Raw genomic sequence first — 16,599 nt, forward strand, 5'->3', positions numbered from 1 at the left:
TTCTTCCCTGGACAAATTGCCTTAGAAATACTGGCCTTCAGGGTCCCGTCTTCATTGCTAAAATAGAATTGTGCCAGCAGATCTACTTTATGAAGTTTTAAATCAATTTTGCAATTAAGGTTTCTGTTGATAAGCTCTTCGGGCTTAATTTCACTGCAAAGCTAACTTGAGCTTTAACTTATTCCAGCTATAACTGGAATCCTGTCTACATAAAAAATACGAAGTCTGGGCATGCATTTGCTTTTGATTTGAGGCAGTGAGTTTAACAGGAAGATATAGGCTGATATTAAAGTGTCTGTCTTGTCAGCTACTCTGCATTGTGAGCACAGTTTTGCACCATTTGAATGCTGTTGGTCTTCCAATGCCCTCCCATTCCTCCTTCCTTATTGCCAGAGGGCTCCTGCTCATGCCTAGGACAGAATTAATAGCACAGCCAGCTTTGGTCCCTGCTCCACAAAAAAAAGATGTGGACAGGCTGAAGAGGTCCAGAGAAGGGTGATAGAGGTGATCAAAGGACTGGGAAACCTGTGTATGAGGAAAGACTGAGAGAACTGGGTTTGCTCAGCCAAGAAAAAAGAAGGCTCAAGGGAGACCTTATCACCATGTTTCAGTGTTTAAAGGGTGGCACAAAGATGGAGACTCCCTTTTTACAAGGAGTCAGTCACATGGAAAAGACAAGGGGTGATAGGTACAAGTTGCTGCTGGGAAGATTCTGACTGGGCACAGACACAAGGAAAAAAATTCTCAATGTGAGCAATCAGCCATTAGAATAATCTCCCCAGGGAGGTGGTGGATTCCCCAGTATTGGACACTTTCAAGATTCATTTGGCAGGGTGCTGGGCCATCTTATCTAGACTGTGCTTTTGCCAAGAAAGGTTGGATGAGATGATCCTTGAGGTCCCTTCCAACCTGGTGCTCTATGATTTAAAATAATGGTTGGTTTAGGTGGATGTCCTTGGCTGTGATCTGTGGGGGGTTCAGCAGGACCCTGAAGAGAGGAAAAGCGAATGAGGCAGGAACCTTTCCATGTCTCTTACTGTAAGGCAGAGATCTTGACATTCTTTCCTGTTAGGGTGGTGAGGCACTGGAATGGGTTGCCCAGGAAAGTTGTGAATGCTCCATCCCTGGCAGTGTTCAAGGCCAGGTTGGACAGAGCCTTGAGTGGCATGGTTTAGTGGGAGGTGTCCCTGCCCATGGCAGGGGGTTTGGAACTAGATGATCTTAAGGTCGTTTCCAACCCTAACTACTCTATGATTCTATGATTCTATTGAAAGTCCTACATCAGAAGGAGGCAAGTGACATGACCTGTGATACTTACTATAAACTATGCATGTATAATAGCACCCAAGGATCTCATGAAAAATATTATGTTGGATGTTGTATGCTGAAAAGTTTGCAACCTAAATGTTTTTCTTTATCCACTGAGGGTGAACTTAGCTCTAAACAGAATACACAGGAAAACACAGTTGCTAATGTGATGGAAATTATTACTGTGTAACAATTTATGGATCTTGTTTGTTGACTTTGCTATTGGGAAATTCACTGTCTAAATATATTGGCTTGATTTAATAAGGGAAAATCAGGCTGCCCTAACAAATGGCTGGAAGATAAAACAAGCAGACAAGGTAAAAGAAAAAGGCTTGAAATAAGCCACTTCTCCACAAATGCGTGTGGATTTTTAAGAGTTAATGGGGAAAAAATACATGAAAAAAAGGATTGCAAGCAGATCAAAAGGGCTATTTCAGGTAAAAAGAGGGGTGGTAGAGTGGAATCAGGCTGTCACATGCATATTTTTTTAGAGAGGAAGGCAATGTGTTTCAAGAGGCCAGACCTACCTGTCTTGTCCTGAGGGCCTAATAAGACTTTGGGAAATGAAGTTCATTGGCTTTGAAATCTTTTGCTATTCACAGAATCTCACAGAGAAAAATGGCAAAGATCAAACTTCAAACTGAGTACCACAAATGGACGTTATAGTGCTGTGCAGGGCTAGGATGAGCAGGAAAACCAAGGAATTCACAATGAGATGAGTAATACCACAAAAAAAAAAAAAAAGGGAAAAATTAGATGAGTTGAGGTCAGGGAGTAGAAAGAAGAAAATGTAACCATATCTATAACCACAGCAGCTGGCCCGAGATGTGTCTCACCCAAAGGTTACTCATGCTTCTGTGAGGAGCAAATCCATGTCCTAAATGAGGCAACCACCACAGCTCATATTGGAAACAAAAAGGGGTTATCAGATCTCAGATGGTGCCCGGTTTTCTTTTTTTTCAAGTAACAGTCATCTTTTTCTAATGGTTTAATATTGAAAGTATTCTTGAAGGAGGGATTTCAATGAAGAAAGCTGACAGTTGTGCCTAGGTCCCATTGATTCAGTGGCATTGGCTCTGGTCCTTTTGGGACAAGTGCTCCCTTAATTTTAGACAAGTCCACTTCAAACACAATTAGACAAAAGCCTTCTTTTATTTTTGGCCTACATGCTGTGTGAGACACATCCCTTGTAATCATTATATACTAGTTTATTCACTGTAGACAGGCTTGTTTTAACAGAACTGTCAGGAGACGTGTCTGGTTAACAAACAGTTACTGACTGAAGGTATAATGGCAAGCATGGGGATATTGTTGGGAAATATGCAAGGAATTTTGACAAAAGGTGAATTTTGAAAGTCTGGTATTTTTCAAGAGATGTCACCAAAGTCTATTTCATGGGATTTTGGGATTGATTCAATATTTCATTTTCATCTCCACTTCCAATATTTTAATCTTTGAAAAGATCAGACAAATAGAAATTATTCACAGGAACTGCAATATGGAAAATCCATAGAAACCCATACGATGGATTATGCTGGCCCATTGCTTACAATATAATGCTACCACTAAAATGTATTCCGGTTATTAGGAAAGCTGGAAGTGAGTCAATTATTTGAATAAACAAACAAAGACGTGGTTGCCCCGTAGTTTAGTACATCCCTGAGATGTCTGCAGGCTCCTTTCCCACGCCTGCTGTCTCATTCCTAAACTAGCAGAGGCTGTTGCGCAAGGCAGCCTGGCAACTACTAATAAACAGGTAGCTTAATGAACTCTTCTGAAGCAATCCCTGCACACCAGGCACCTTTGTACATTTGGGGCAGGCACAGGGAACTGACAGCATCTTGAGTGTATCAAAGGAGAGAGAAGAAGTTTTGCAGCTTAGAGAAAGGGAGGATCAGCTTATCAGGCCAATGGAAGGATCCTGTGGTCACTCCAAAGGGGACATGTGTCCTGATCACATGGACGAGAGGGGATACAGAAGTTTAGTGTGTCAGACACTTAGAAGAAGGTGAGAACGTAAAAGAAGGTACCAGCTTTAGCTTTCCCACTGAAGACCTCTTGTGTGTTTGTGTCTAAAAGATGCATGAAACAGTGATAACTTCAGCAGAAAGAAGTAACTCAGCGTCACGGCTGATGATGTAGTTCCCAACCTTGCTAGGAAGCAGTGTTCTTACATGCAAATTCTTAGGTAATTGGGTGGGGATGAACAGAAGCAATACATGAAAGAAACAAATCCCATACATCTGAATTCAGGTTCTTGTGCTGGGACAAAATGTGAATATTTGAATTGCTCAGGAATGAAAGCCTATGTTTTCAAAACCAACTGATGTTTCCTGTTTTCACCAAGGCCTCAGAGTGGGCATTCAAAACCACATAGAGCTGTTGGCCAACAGGTTTATATTTACCCTGGGAGTCACAGTCAGACTCACAACATTTCTGCTTATTAATTCCCTAGTTCTAACGTGTTGGCTTTTGCAAGTTGCAACACAGTAAATACATTTATGTCACTTAGCAACCTCAGCTGTTTCTAAAGGAATGCCTTTTGTTCTTGGAAATCCATTATAAATGTAGGTTGCAAAATTATTATTGGGGAAGCTAAACTCGTTTTATTTGGATGGTGTTCTGACCTCTCCACATTCTGCATTTAAAGTGTGAACAGGAAATTTACATTGCACAAGCATCCTTCATTTGCACTATTGTTATGAAGAGAAGCTCCGCATTTTTAATAGACATGACAGAAGTTCTGTCAAAAATAAAGGATGTGAGAAATGCCTGAAGAAAGGATGGACTAGAAAGGACCTCCTAGTCACTGGGTTCACCAGGTTCAAAGCCCTCTTAGTGTTTTGTAAACAACACTACAAATACTTTACCATTGTGATGCAACACTACCTAGTTTCTATCAGGAACTTACCAACTTGGTTTATTTCTATACACAACACTGAAGTCTGAGATCACAGATCATGCAATTCTGGCATAAGGGTCTGAAATGTAAACACCTGTGCAAATTAAATATTATTCCTCATTTCACATTGATTGGGTTACTGGGTTTCTGTACAAGTTAGAACATGCACACAATCCTGAACATGTACATGTAGTGGAAGGACTAAGGTTAAGCTCAATTGTGGACTTTAAAGGATTTAAGGGTTTTCTTTCTTCATCCTTAATAGGTTTAAAGCTCAGAATTCACATCCAGCTGTCCACCTTCTCAGGATCAGTGCAAAAGGTAAGATTCATAAATTTACCTTTATATTCTGAAAATAAAATGTACCCTCAGGAAATACTATAAAATTATGTCCAAATTTTATAGATGGCCTCATAATTAATACAATTAGTACCTGTTTATGAAACTCATACATTTTCCTCTGCTAGGGACATCTGAAAGTCAATTGTATCTAAAGACTGTTTTCTAAAACTCTGAACAGATAAAGTGAGGGTGCAGATGAACAACAATAATATAAAGGAACCAATTATTGTTTGCAACTGTAACATCTTGCTAATAGAATGACTTAGACAACAATTTGCAGTGGGAATTTAGGCAGTCCCAGAACAGAAACAGACAATAAAGAGAAACATATCCAGGAAAAAAAGAAATGTGGCAAAGCTCATTGTCAAATGTCAGCCCAGGAAAACGTTGTCAGTGGTCAGAAGAATCTTGTCAATAGTTTTGCAACTCTTGCCATCCTTTTATTTTTAAAAGAACCTGCCCCTATCCTTAATGCTTGAGGTTTGGGCTTTTTTTTTCATTGAAATTATTGTAGTAAACTGCTGAAGTAAAAGCAGTGCAGCAGAACTCATCACCAGCAGCAAAAGAGAAAGTATGATAAACCAGCTGTGATTCTCCCAGCCTAAATAAGAATACTTCACTATAGCTAACTCAGAACTCAGCTAAAAGACCTGGTGGCTACAACGAGAACCAGCTTTTGTCAGGGATGACCTGGCAGCCAGTCCTGTCACACTCATGAAGTTGTTCTCATTTCTACAGAAAGGCACTAACAAACAGCTAACAGTTCATAAACCATAGTAGTGATTTCTGATGGGAACATCCCATGGTGGCTTCAGAGACTTTAGTCCTGCTTCTGGCATGGTTTGGGTTTTAATGCCAGAAAAGTCTCCAGGTGTGGACACGCAGAGATCCCACTCCACAGATGTGATTACGATGTAAATTCATACTGAGCCCTCCTTGATGTAGTTTCGCCACACAAATCTTTAAGGGGAAGTTTCAGACCTGACATAGGATCTACTGTGTTCTCCAGCTTTTTGGCTCTTCTCTTTCACTCTTACTGGCAAAAGAGCAGTCAGAATACCAAAGCAATGGCTGAGGTTCCCCTATTGCTCTAGAAGCACGGAGTCTGAAATGCCCTTCTCCTGATAACCTCATTCAGATAATACAAATCTATGACGCTTACTTTGTTGAACTGGTAAAACCACTAACCCTAATTAGTAGCATTCAACATAAATGTTGTCAGTGTGTTTAGTCCTAAAATACTCAGCAGATACTGAGTTGGTTGTCAGTCAGGCATCCCTGGTCTTGTTAAAAAAGGTCTGAGGACATCAGGATTCTGCTAATCACTGCGCTCTGAGCTCCCTATCTGTAGCACTGATCTGCTCTATCCTGCAAACTTTTCCCAGAGCTGCTGTTGGTTAGGGATGCAATGAAGCACGATTTGTGATTCTCATTGCTGGGCTCATGAAAGCCCCAGGTGTAGATGTAATCACAGGCAGCACTGAGCTTTTGCTGGTATAGCTTATTTTGCTTTTGTGGGAGGAGAAGAATAGGCTGGAATAAGCTGTACTAGTTTATTGCAGTTTTGCTTGTACAGAATACCAGATTACCTACTCAGAAGTGCTCTGAATACAGATCTCCCTTGGAGCTGAAGTAGAGCCATCCACTGCATCTATGTAGGCCTTCCTTTATTTCACTTGAAAAGATACTGCATAGTAGGTAGAAGTGTTTTCTTAAAAACACTTTGGTGTGGAGAAACAAGATCTTTTTTCATCATCTGTAGAACAGTGTGATCTGAACTTGAACAGCCAAGAAGGTGCTGAAAATAGGAAAGGACATGCCCTCTCCTTTGCCAACCACTTACTGATTAATCAAGGGCATGGTGCTGATGGCAGTTACATGTGTGAGCAGCTTCCATTTTACTAGTGGTTCCCTGGAGATGGATTCATGGGAAGGGTCTGGGACAAGAAAAGGCAGATCCATGTGATGAAGTAACCACGAGTAGGTAGAAGACCCAAGAGACCACCACACAGACTTGCTTCATGGCCACTAACTCTAGTGATGGAAAGTAAGACCTCAAAGGCCAGTTCTATGCCAAGGAACTAAACCCCAAATCAATGCGCAGCCAGACACGAGGGCACAGCAGCGTACCTGGCTGATGAACTGATCACACCATTGCCAGGTGTGAACCGGCAGCAGCACGGGTTGATGGCAGAACTGGGCCCTATCCCACGAAGGTGTTGCAATCTAAGAACAGAACTTTGCAGACACAACTGCAATGGGAATTGCAACGCTTTTTGGTGATCCGCTTTGGAAGGCACCGGTGCGTAACGCCAGAGCTTTTTTAGGAGAACGCAGCACCGCTTCCACGTGCAGCGCTGAAGGGAACACGCAACACATACAGCGACCGTCGTGCCGGCAGAGCCGCGGTACCGATCGCGGGGGAGGCGGTCCAGGCTCCCGCAGGAACACCCCGGGGGGCAGCTTTAAACCCCTCCGCGGCCGGGCGCCTCTGGCCCCGCAGCGCTCCTGCCACCTTCACTGAGGGAAGCAGACGCCGTAACAACCCCGGGCCTGGCCCGCACCTCCCTCAGCCGGCCTGCCGCCCCGCCCCCTCACACCCCTCCTGCCAATCACCCCGGCCCCACCTCCGAGACCCGAGGTGCGGGGTTTGAAAGCGGACCGGTCCACGCGGCGCTCAGACCGAGGGGGGAAGGAAGGGACAGGCGTAGCCGACGAACGAAGGGCAGCCTCGCCCAGTCGGCGGTCTCCGGCCGTGAAAGCCATCCCTGCACCGGGGGGTCAGTGTTGTCCACCCGACTCACGGGGTGCCGGCGCAGGGAGAGTGCGTCGGGCGGTAGGCCTCGAGGGCTTCCCCCCTGCGCGGCACAGTGGGAGGCGCCCGGGACCTCGCGTCACCCATTGTTTACAAACCAACGCCAGCGGGCCGAGCTCCAGCTTCAACCGCAGCCGCCGAAGCCGCGTGTGCTCGCGTGCGCGCGGGGCGGCGGGCGGCGGCCCCAGTCCCGCTGCGGCTGCGGCACGGCACGGCAGGGCGCCGGGCGAGATGCCGTGCCGCCCGGGCGAGCGCTTCCTGCTGCTGGAGCGCTCGGTCGCCGTGGGGCAGGCGGGCCCTAAGGAGGTGGACGCGCTGGTGGCCAAGCTGGGCGAGGTGCTGCAGCTGAGCGCGCAGCGGGCGCCGCCGCCGCCCCGCAACCCCAAGCACCTGGGGCCGGCCAGCGCCCGCGACCGCGCTGCCCCCTACTCGCCGCGCTGCAGCGGCGGTGGCGGGCTGCTGGCGCCCAGGGGACCGCTCCAGCCGCAAGCCCACCAGCAGCCCGCTGAGCCGCCGCGGCCGGACTGGAGCGGCCACCAGCGGGTCACCAAGCAGCTGTGCGGACGGGGCTGGCTGCGGAGCGCAGCCCGCCGGAGGAAGCAGCCCCCGCCGGGACCGGGCGACGGGCCGGCGGACGAGGAGGATCCCCACCGGCTCCTGCAGCAGCTCATCCTCTCCGGCAACCTCATCAAAGAAGCCGTCCGGCGGCTGCAGCTAGCGGCGGCGGCAGCAGCGGCGGCAGCCTCCACGACCTCCAGCGGCAGCGCCTCGGCGGGGAGCAGCGGCGCTGACGGCGAGGCGGCTGAAGCGGCGGCCGTGCAGCCCCGGCAGTAGCCGGCAGGGACGAGCGGCGGTGGCAGCGGGAGCGGAGGAGCGCGGCCGCTAGCGGCGGCGGGGCCCCGGGCCGGGCGGACTGCGGGAGCGCGGTGCTGGCTCCGCCGCGATGTAAGTCTCCCGCCGCGGTAGGGTCCCCCTCCCGCTGTCGGGGAGGGGGGGAGGGGGGGCCGAGCGCGGCGGGGTCGGTTGGGGTGGGTCGGGTGTGCCTCCCCTCACCCCCCAAGGTCATCCCCGCCGCCGCGCCGAGCCCCGCCGCCGCTCGCCAACCGGTGGAGGCCGCGCACGCCGCCCGCCCGAGCTGCTGTTGTGTGAGCCCCCCCGCCGCCCGGTAGCTCCTCCTCCTCCCCCCCTGCGGGCAGCCCGGCCGGGGCTCCGGGCCCCCCCCCCACGCAGCCGGTCCGCGGCCGCCGCGGGGTTGTTCCGTCTCCCAGGAGCCATTTGCAATAATAGTCGCTGACCCCGGCGGGGGAGGTCCGTTCCCCTCCCGGCGGGTTTGGGGTTTTTGTTTGGGCTTTTCTAGTTATTATTTTAACGTTTATGATTTCCCCGTTGTGACGGTATGAAGCAGTTTTAAACAAAAATGTGAATATCAAAGCTGGAAGGCAGCTGGACTTAACAGTTGTAAAGCCTGATGACTGAATGGAGCCTGCATTGGAGATGCATTGTTCACGTAGCCGAAACAAGTTTTTTTTCTACCAAAAAGGAAAAGAAAAAAAAGCAAGCCCTGAATCCATCCTTCCCCGACAAACTCAATGGCTCGAATACAGGACGCAGCTGTTGATTTTAAATATTGCACTTCGTACCGGAGTGTTTGAAATGTGTTCCTGGTTTACAGGACTTACTGTCTTAATTAACCTGTCTGTATTGAATAAACGTGGTCTTGTTTTTATTTTCGGCTCTGTGTCTCATTGTGAAGGGGAAGTGAATTTTGGCTCACGAGAACAAAACTGTATGGATGATGCTCCAGGAGCCACGTTCCTCTTGATCTTTCAATGGCAAGATCTCCATTTTGCAGACAGAAAGGGGGGAAGAAATCCCCACAACAATCCGCATAGTCTGATGCAGTGGGACACCGGTTATTAATGCACAGAGATGCAACTGAGCCCCTTTGTTTGCCAGCAGTGTTCATGCGTGAGCTGTGAGACGCCCCTTCGAGCAGCCGAGAATGTGGCTGTTGGAATTTCTATGTCAAATCATACTGAAACCAAAACTGGGCGTCGTGTACTGGGGAAAGAACAGGGCTTGTGTTGGTTACTTGTTTGGTTTTTTTTCTTTCTCTGGGGAGAAGACTCTTGAAGGGAGAGATGTCTAGGCAGCAGTAGTTTAAAAAAATACATGTAAAACATAAGATTTGATGCTGGGGGTGATTAAGTTCTGATAGCTGTTCTGAATAGCTTTCTTGGCTACATCCTATGTTAGGTTTTTAGGAGTCAAAAAATGAGCTTCAAGATCGGAACTGAACACACAGAGGGGAGCATAACAATCTCCCAACCCCCACTCAATTTGATGTAAAAAGCTGCTCCTTTGAAGAAGGTAGCAATCCCACATGAAAGAAAATGGAAGATGTTTGCCTTTGTCCAAGAGAGCAATTTGAGCAGCTACATTTACTTGTGTGATTAGTTCTTTCAAGAATACATTAAATCCACAAAATATTTCAGATTTCTTTCTCTTCTCCCAGCTACTGATAGAAACTGATGCTCAGGGTTTTAATAATGTCTCACTGAATTCCTTATGTGCTAGAAACAGTATGTGAAGTTATTATTAGCTTTATCTTGATTAATTTATAAGTAGAATGCAGTTTTTCTGTATCAAAGCAAAGGAAGAAGTGCAGTGCATTTTAGAACCTTAATTACTAACATCTGAAGTTCTTTTTCTCATAACTTACCCTGCTTTGTGGCATTTTGCGCAACTTGTAAAGGATGTAAACTGTGTGATTCGGATCTGCCATTAGTTCTTATCTTCGAATGCAATAATGCTATGTGTAGGTTGTCCTTACTTCAAATGAATTTTTATTTGAAATTTTCTTGTTTCTTTTTTAATCCAGAAAAAAAAAAGTTCAATATAATGTAAAAAAGAAGGTTTCAAATACAACCACTAGCCAACAACTAAAAACCTAGCTGTTGTTGTGTTTGTGCTTTGAATACTCAGGCAGATAGGCATGTGTTGTGCTGACACTGAATTTGAACTCTAGGATGAGGTGTTTAATTATCTTTGCTAAAAGAGCTGGGGGAGACAAGCTGAAAACTGAATGTAGCTGATGAAGCCCGAGTTGTTACACAACTGCAGTTAAAAGTATATGCGTGGCCATTGGCCTAAATTCTGCAAGCTGGCATGGTTGACTTGAATTTTTTTGCCACTGATAATTATGCACTGATTCTGCATTCCCCTTCTCCCCCTCCACTCTCCCCTCCCCAAATCCTAGCCTCTGTATACTAATGAGAACAGCTAACTTTACAAGTGTCCTTTGTAAGCATTGAAAGCCTCGAGACATTCCTTTTAAGGATTTTACTAGAATAACACTTTTCAATAAACTGGCAGTTGAAGTGAGGCTTAGAAAAGATGCTAATAAATTTCACAGTGACTGGCTGGTTTTTAAGCTTCCTAAATTACTTCTGAAATAGCTTTTACTTTCTCCTTTGTGCAGGGCTGGGAGATGTATATATGAAAAGGGTTATAGTAGTCTAAGTGTTGTGTAGAGTGTGTGATGATTTGGTAAAAGGAGTTTTGGCACTTGTTTCAGATAACTTGCATAACTCACCGATGTGTCTTCATCACTTGTAATGTGAACATCCTAAACTCGTGTCAGCAACCTTTATTATCACGTCTTCCTTTATAAGTCTTTTAAAATTATCTGTCCAAAATAGAGCACGTGTCACTTCTCCATGAGGGAATGGCTCAAATGTGGCATATTTTGGTTCTGGAAGCTGAGTTTTGCAAGACATTGGACCAATTGAAACATTGCCTGAAGGTTTCCACTGGTTCAGTGCAATTTCTCTTTTTCAGATACTGCCTTGTGCTACGCTGTGTGGGCATACAAGCAGATAGGAGCTTTGACATCAAAGTCACCCTCTACTTTTCCCAAATAGGGTAAAAGTGTTGGACAGTGAAGTAAACATTTTTGTAAGCTTTAAGTATGTTGGTTTAGATGTAAGGTTTCTTTAATACATTTAGCCTGTGCTGGTCCTCAGATACCTGTTACTGGTTTCTAGAGAAGTGGAAAGGAAAATCAAGTGCACACTACATTTGGCCTTCACAGTATGCTTAGGCTGTCTTCATTTGTAAGTGAAAATACAGTTCAGCTTTAAATTTGGAGTAAAATTTTCACAATAGGCATTTAGGTTTTATCTGGTTTTCCATCTTGTGAGGAAAAAAATTGGTCAAAACAGGATTTTTCAGTGGATCACATGAGCTGTAGGATCAAAAATAAGCCATTTAGATGTTTGTAACAACTGACATTGCAATGCATTGGAGAGGTTTATTTTCAGTGTATTTACAGTGGGCTATGTTTTGGGGGTAAATTTGATTTTAAATGATTTTGCAGGCAAATGCACAAAAGACAATCTCATTTTTCAGTGCGCCTCTCTGTGATGTTGCATTAGCATGGCACAGGGCTGCCACAGCTTTATCATTTGTAGTCTTGGTTGCAGCTTAATTCCTTCTGAGTTTTCTCTGTATGACTGAACAAGTATTTTCCTGACCCCTTGCCCAAAACTCAGCTTCACCCCCTTGTTATTTCTTGCTCTTTTCTATTCTCACGTTCCCTGAGCTCTTGAAAGTAACTCAGTTTAGCCAGAAGTCTGGCAGGTAGAATGATTTTAGTCTGCTATTCCCCTTACATCTCCTTTCTCCCTTTTAGCTTGTTATTATGTTTTGCACCAGCGGTCCTGTAAAAATCATGTTGGTGTAGTACTTGGCAGAATAAACATGGTGGGGAAGTAGGGGCTCTGCCCTAAGGCCTTAAAAATCAAATTTTAAAGAAAGTAGTGAGTCTCTTGGAGGGCATAAGGGAGAAGAAAGATGTTGGCTGAGTAATGCACAACTTAAGTTCTGGCCAGCTAGGCCAGTCCCAGTGTTGTTGGCTTCTCCATCTCCAAGAGCATCCCTCATTCCCTTCTAGTCCCTGGCCCTGTGATTTTCCTCTTCTCACCCTGCACTCCCCCCTTTCCCAGACCATTATTTTAAGCTTGTGGTTGTAATCTTTTGCTTTTACATGTCTTTTGTTCATGTTGTATTGCTCTTTCTAAATACTGAGTAGCTTTGTTCTCCTCAGTTGCTTTTTGGTAGGTACTTTTGACTTGCTTGTTCATTTGGCTTAAAATACTGTAGCTGTCACTTCTTGGTAGCCAAGATCTGCTTTACTTCTTAGAAACCTTGTAGTGAATGACTTGGAGGGCAAGTTACAACTGTCTTTCATCTTCGGTTTGAACAACATAGGGGAGAAATCAGAGGTGAAATCCTAGCTGAAATGAACAGATGAAGTTTACAGAAAAATTCCTTTCTGTGAGAATTTCCTCCTGTGGTTTTTTTAGAAGTAGCTGGAAAACACCACTTGAAGTGCTATGATAATTACATAAATGCCTTTGCAGCAACACAAAAAATGACATCAACAAACTCATTTCCTGCGTCAGTGATGTTGGTTCTCTTTCTCTTCCAAAAATGATGCTTTAGCTGTGTGACTAACCTTGGCCACCTCTGTCAAAGCTGCAGAACTGCCATTCTTCAATTTTCATGGCAAAAGGCAGATGCTAGAGAAGAAGGAATTGGTGCCCTTAGAGGAAGACTGTAGTGTGCCCAAGCTGCACTAGTAGACACTGTAGACTCTGCAACAGAGGAAGCTACAGGAAATCAGGCACCATAAATCCAGAGGCATGCAGCATTAGCTGTTCCTTATGCAATATCCTGTACCTAAATTGTATTATTTTTACTTCCCATTATCTAATCTGGTGGTGTCTGGTAGAGTAATACAGTCAGCTAAGGGTGCTCTTAATCACTGTAGGCACTAGGACATCAGCAATCAAAAGATACAGTAAAAACACCTTGTCTCTGTATCCCCCTGGTAATTACTGACTTGGCAGGATGTTTATGAAGAGGTGCTAAGGAAAGGCTGTAGGCATCTGACCTAGATGAAGAAGTTTCATATGTTCAGTTCCAAACCCAAGTACAGGTTTTATAGCAGCAGCAATTGTAAAGCTAAGGGGAAAAAGTCCTGCTGGAGCTTCTACGTTTGGAAGGCAACTAGTAAATTAGAGAATGAATAGATCTGCTACCTGCTTTCATTTTCCTCCCATGTAAGTACCGTTAGTTCTCATCCGAGGAACTTTGTTGCTCCCCGACATGTTATGGGGCTTTTGCTATCAGCTGCCCCTCAGAAGTGGTCTCCAGTTGATTTTACAGAGCAGAGAGGTTGTAGTCTTCCAGCTCAATGGAGCAGCACTGTATTAAAGAAATACATTTTTCATTTGGTAACAGCACCAGGATGAAAATATTTTAATTAGGGGAAATGGATCCTGACTGACTTACACTAAATATTTGCTGCTCTAAGCATTTTACAACAAAAGGCTGTGACTTATTCTACCTGTATCACAACAATTGTCCTAGTTTCAAGGCTTACATCTACAAAAGCATGGGCTCTAAGTTAAGGTGCAGATTTGGGTTATTAGTGTTCTTAAATCCAGGGTGTGATGCCTTTTCAGTTTTACAGGACTAGTAGTTTTACACATGAAGCCAAGCAGCACTGAAGCAGGTGACTGAATGTGTGTCTGTATATCCTCAGCTTCTCCTGAAAGGTGGAAAATGAGGGGGATTTCTAATCCTCTCCTGTTGTTAGCAGCAGCATTGGCAGTTGCTATTCTGGCAATACCTAGCTGTCAGTCCATGCATGAGAATGCCCCACCAATGTGATATCTCATCTGTACATCACTTTGGAAGGTAAAAAAGCAGGTATGTGTGTTTTTCATCTTGCTGCTCTTCTATTAGATTCCACCAGGCTGCTTTGGTAGCTTTCTGCCAAGACTTCTGATGTAAACTTTCTCATCCATTTTCTATGTCCTGAACAGTGACTGGATACTGGGTCACAAGACATGGAAATCTTATTCCTATAAAAAAGGAGTATGTCAGCCTGCAGTGTGCCAGATACAGCAGAATGGAAATAAGAGACAGAAACTCCCACCCCTGCATCTATATAGATTTTTTTTTTCTCCCTTGTTTTGTTTTCATTTTAGGAGAGGTTACGGGTGTCAAGCACCTGTGAAAGTCAAACCGCCAACCTCAGTAGGGATTTGGAAGTGATCCGTGGCTCCATTTTTCACTTTTCCCATTATTTTGCTGGAGACCCTTTCACAGCATGTTTGGTTTGTGTTGATCCTGTTCTCCACCCTGCAATAAGACAGAAGTGCTCTGGGGCTAGAGAGCAAACATACATATACGTATAGCACGGGTGCTATACATGTGGACACACGAGCATGGGTTCAAATGTGCAGATGCTTTATTGATGCTAAGAATAAAAGATAGTCCTACGCAAAGGACGTGTGCTATAAATTAACTTTAAAATTAATTTTTTAGGAAAAAAAATTAGTATACAGCAAAACTGATAGGAGAGTACCATTGTGCTTTTTGTCTCGTCGAAGTTAGGCAGTTGTATTTTTAGTGCCATACTGCATGTCCTGTGTGTGCATTGCCTTGATAGCTGCTACTGAGCAGGTCTTATCTCAGTAAAAGCAGATCAGACCCTATCAGAAATACCATGTTATTGTAAGAAATAGAATTTTAAATGGGGTTTGGTTCTTCTGCTTCTTCCTAAACAAATCAGAAATCCTTATTGTCAGGTATATATTGATGCTGCATAACTCTTTCAAGGATGTCTTCATGCGGGCTTGACTTGAAGTGTGCAGCCAGCACAATACAGACCTGCCTTATGATCACAATGGCTTTAACTTATCTAATATTAAAAGTCTCAGTTCTTTTGGCCTCATTATTTTTAACTGTGGTTGCAATGTTTTTTCTTGTTCACAAGAGTGGAGATTTTTCTCATATTTTCTAAAGTCAAGGACTTTAGAAAAGACTTTTCCAAAGTCAGTCTCATATTTTCTCTCCTTCAGAGAGAGGAGGGAAAAAATAAAGGAAAAATCAGCTCGAAATCTAATTGAGAAAAACATTTAATGGTTTCAGATTGCATCTGCTTGGAGAAATTACATTACAAACTGATCTTCACCTTTAAGTACAACAAGCACAGACACCTAGAAGTTGAAATCGTGTTATCCAGGAGGCACTACTTTTAAGTCCATAAACTTTAGAAAGTTTTAAATTGGAGAGGGGAAGTTAACTTGACATTAAACCAAATAGAAAGAGTGAAGATACTCAGTGGGGGATTTCAACTTTGCAAATAGTCCAACTTACTTGAACTCCTGTGACTCAGCAGAGGAGATTCATGGGTTGACACCAAAAGTGATCTTTCATAAGTGACAGTCCCACATAATTAAATCTTTAAAACTCTAGGGATTGTGATGTTGGGTAAGACCTGAGCTCTAGGTAGCTCAATATCTGCTCAATAATAGCTGCTGCATGGTGGAAAAGCCCCAGCAGTCCTCATCCTGATGTCTGGCATTTTGGCTGCCTCTTGGTTACATAGCTTGCTAACCCTTCCATACTGTTGGGTCCTGGAGATTTAGTCATGGTTACAGCTGATTTTCTTGATAGCTGTGCATGTTGGTATGGGTGGTCCAGTGCTTTCAGGTCAGTGCCAGGAGACCTGATCTACTGTGGTCAATTGGCCTGTAAACGCTTGTATACAAAGCTGGCTTCTGCCAATTCACCTTAAGTACTACTGTCATTTAGGGTTCTATGGTTGACAAAACTGTTCTCAGTTTGTTCTAGATCTAGATTTATACCCTTTCCCACTGAGATCTGTGAGGGCTCAAAAGCACTAACAGCCTTTCCCCAGCTACTGATTGCCCATCTACAACAGGGAGGCCATTACTGCTCAGGCAGATGTGTACCTTTTCTTCGAGCCCTCAAAAGGCAGAAAGGACCAGATGTCATTCTCATGGTTCAGGCATTCTTACTTTCCCCCCATGGCTCACATCTGGATCATCTGTTGTTACCTTTGGACTCAAGAGGGAACAAATGAGTGCAATATTAATGTGTGCCCAAAGGTAAAGGTTATTCCTTAAAGAGTGAGAAAAAAGCCAGATTTGAAGGACCTCCATCCCTTGGGTTCCTAGGATTGTGTTTATAACAGCAGCTCTTATCTCAGTAAACCTAGCGCCTTGGGACTTGACAAGAACTGACAACACCCTTCCATATGAGGAAGCAGTTTGCTGTAACCGGTGACTTCTCAGAAAATGTTCTAGTCCAGTGCCCATGTTAGGGGTTTCACTGTGCTTGGACAGCAGAGAAC

General features: G+C 44.6%; 1 protein-coding gene across 1 annotated transcript; it reads left to right on the forward strand.

Annotated features, from left to right (window-relative positions):
* Positions 1 to 7,203: 7,203 nt before the first annotated feature.
* FRAT2 (FRAT regulator of WNT signaling pathway 2) lies at positions 7,204 to 9,093 on the forward strand. The gene has a single exon (XM_061448079.1). It carries the CDS (start codon positions 7,599 to 7,601, stop codon positions 8,199 to 8,201), a length of 603 nt encoding a protein of 200 aa, XP_061304063.1. The 5' UTR covers positions 7,204 to 7,598; the 3' UTR covers positions 8,202 to 9,093.
* Positions 9,094 to 16,599: the final 7,506 nt, after the last annotated feature.

The sequence above is a fragment of the Pezoporus flaviventris genome, unplaced genomic scaffold (assembly GCF_033815535.1).
Source record: "Pezoporus flaviventris isolate CSIRO_AGI_PZ_B2104156 unplaced genomic scaffold, CSIRO_AGI_Pfla_v1 ptg000007l, whole genome shotgun sequence".
Classification (NCBI taxonomy): domain Eukaryota; kingdom Metazoa; phylum Chordata; class Aves; order Psittaciformes; family Psittacidae; genus Pezoporus; species Pezoporus flaviventris.

Excerpts from the sequence above, each read along its gene's own strand:
- FRAT2 (XM_061448079.1), top strand. The coding sequence starts at position 7,599 with ATGCCGTGCCGCCCGGGCGAGCGCTTCCTGCTGCTGGAGCGCTCGGTC.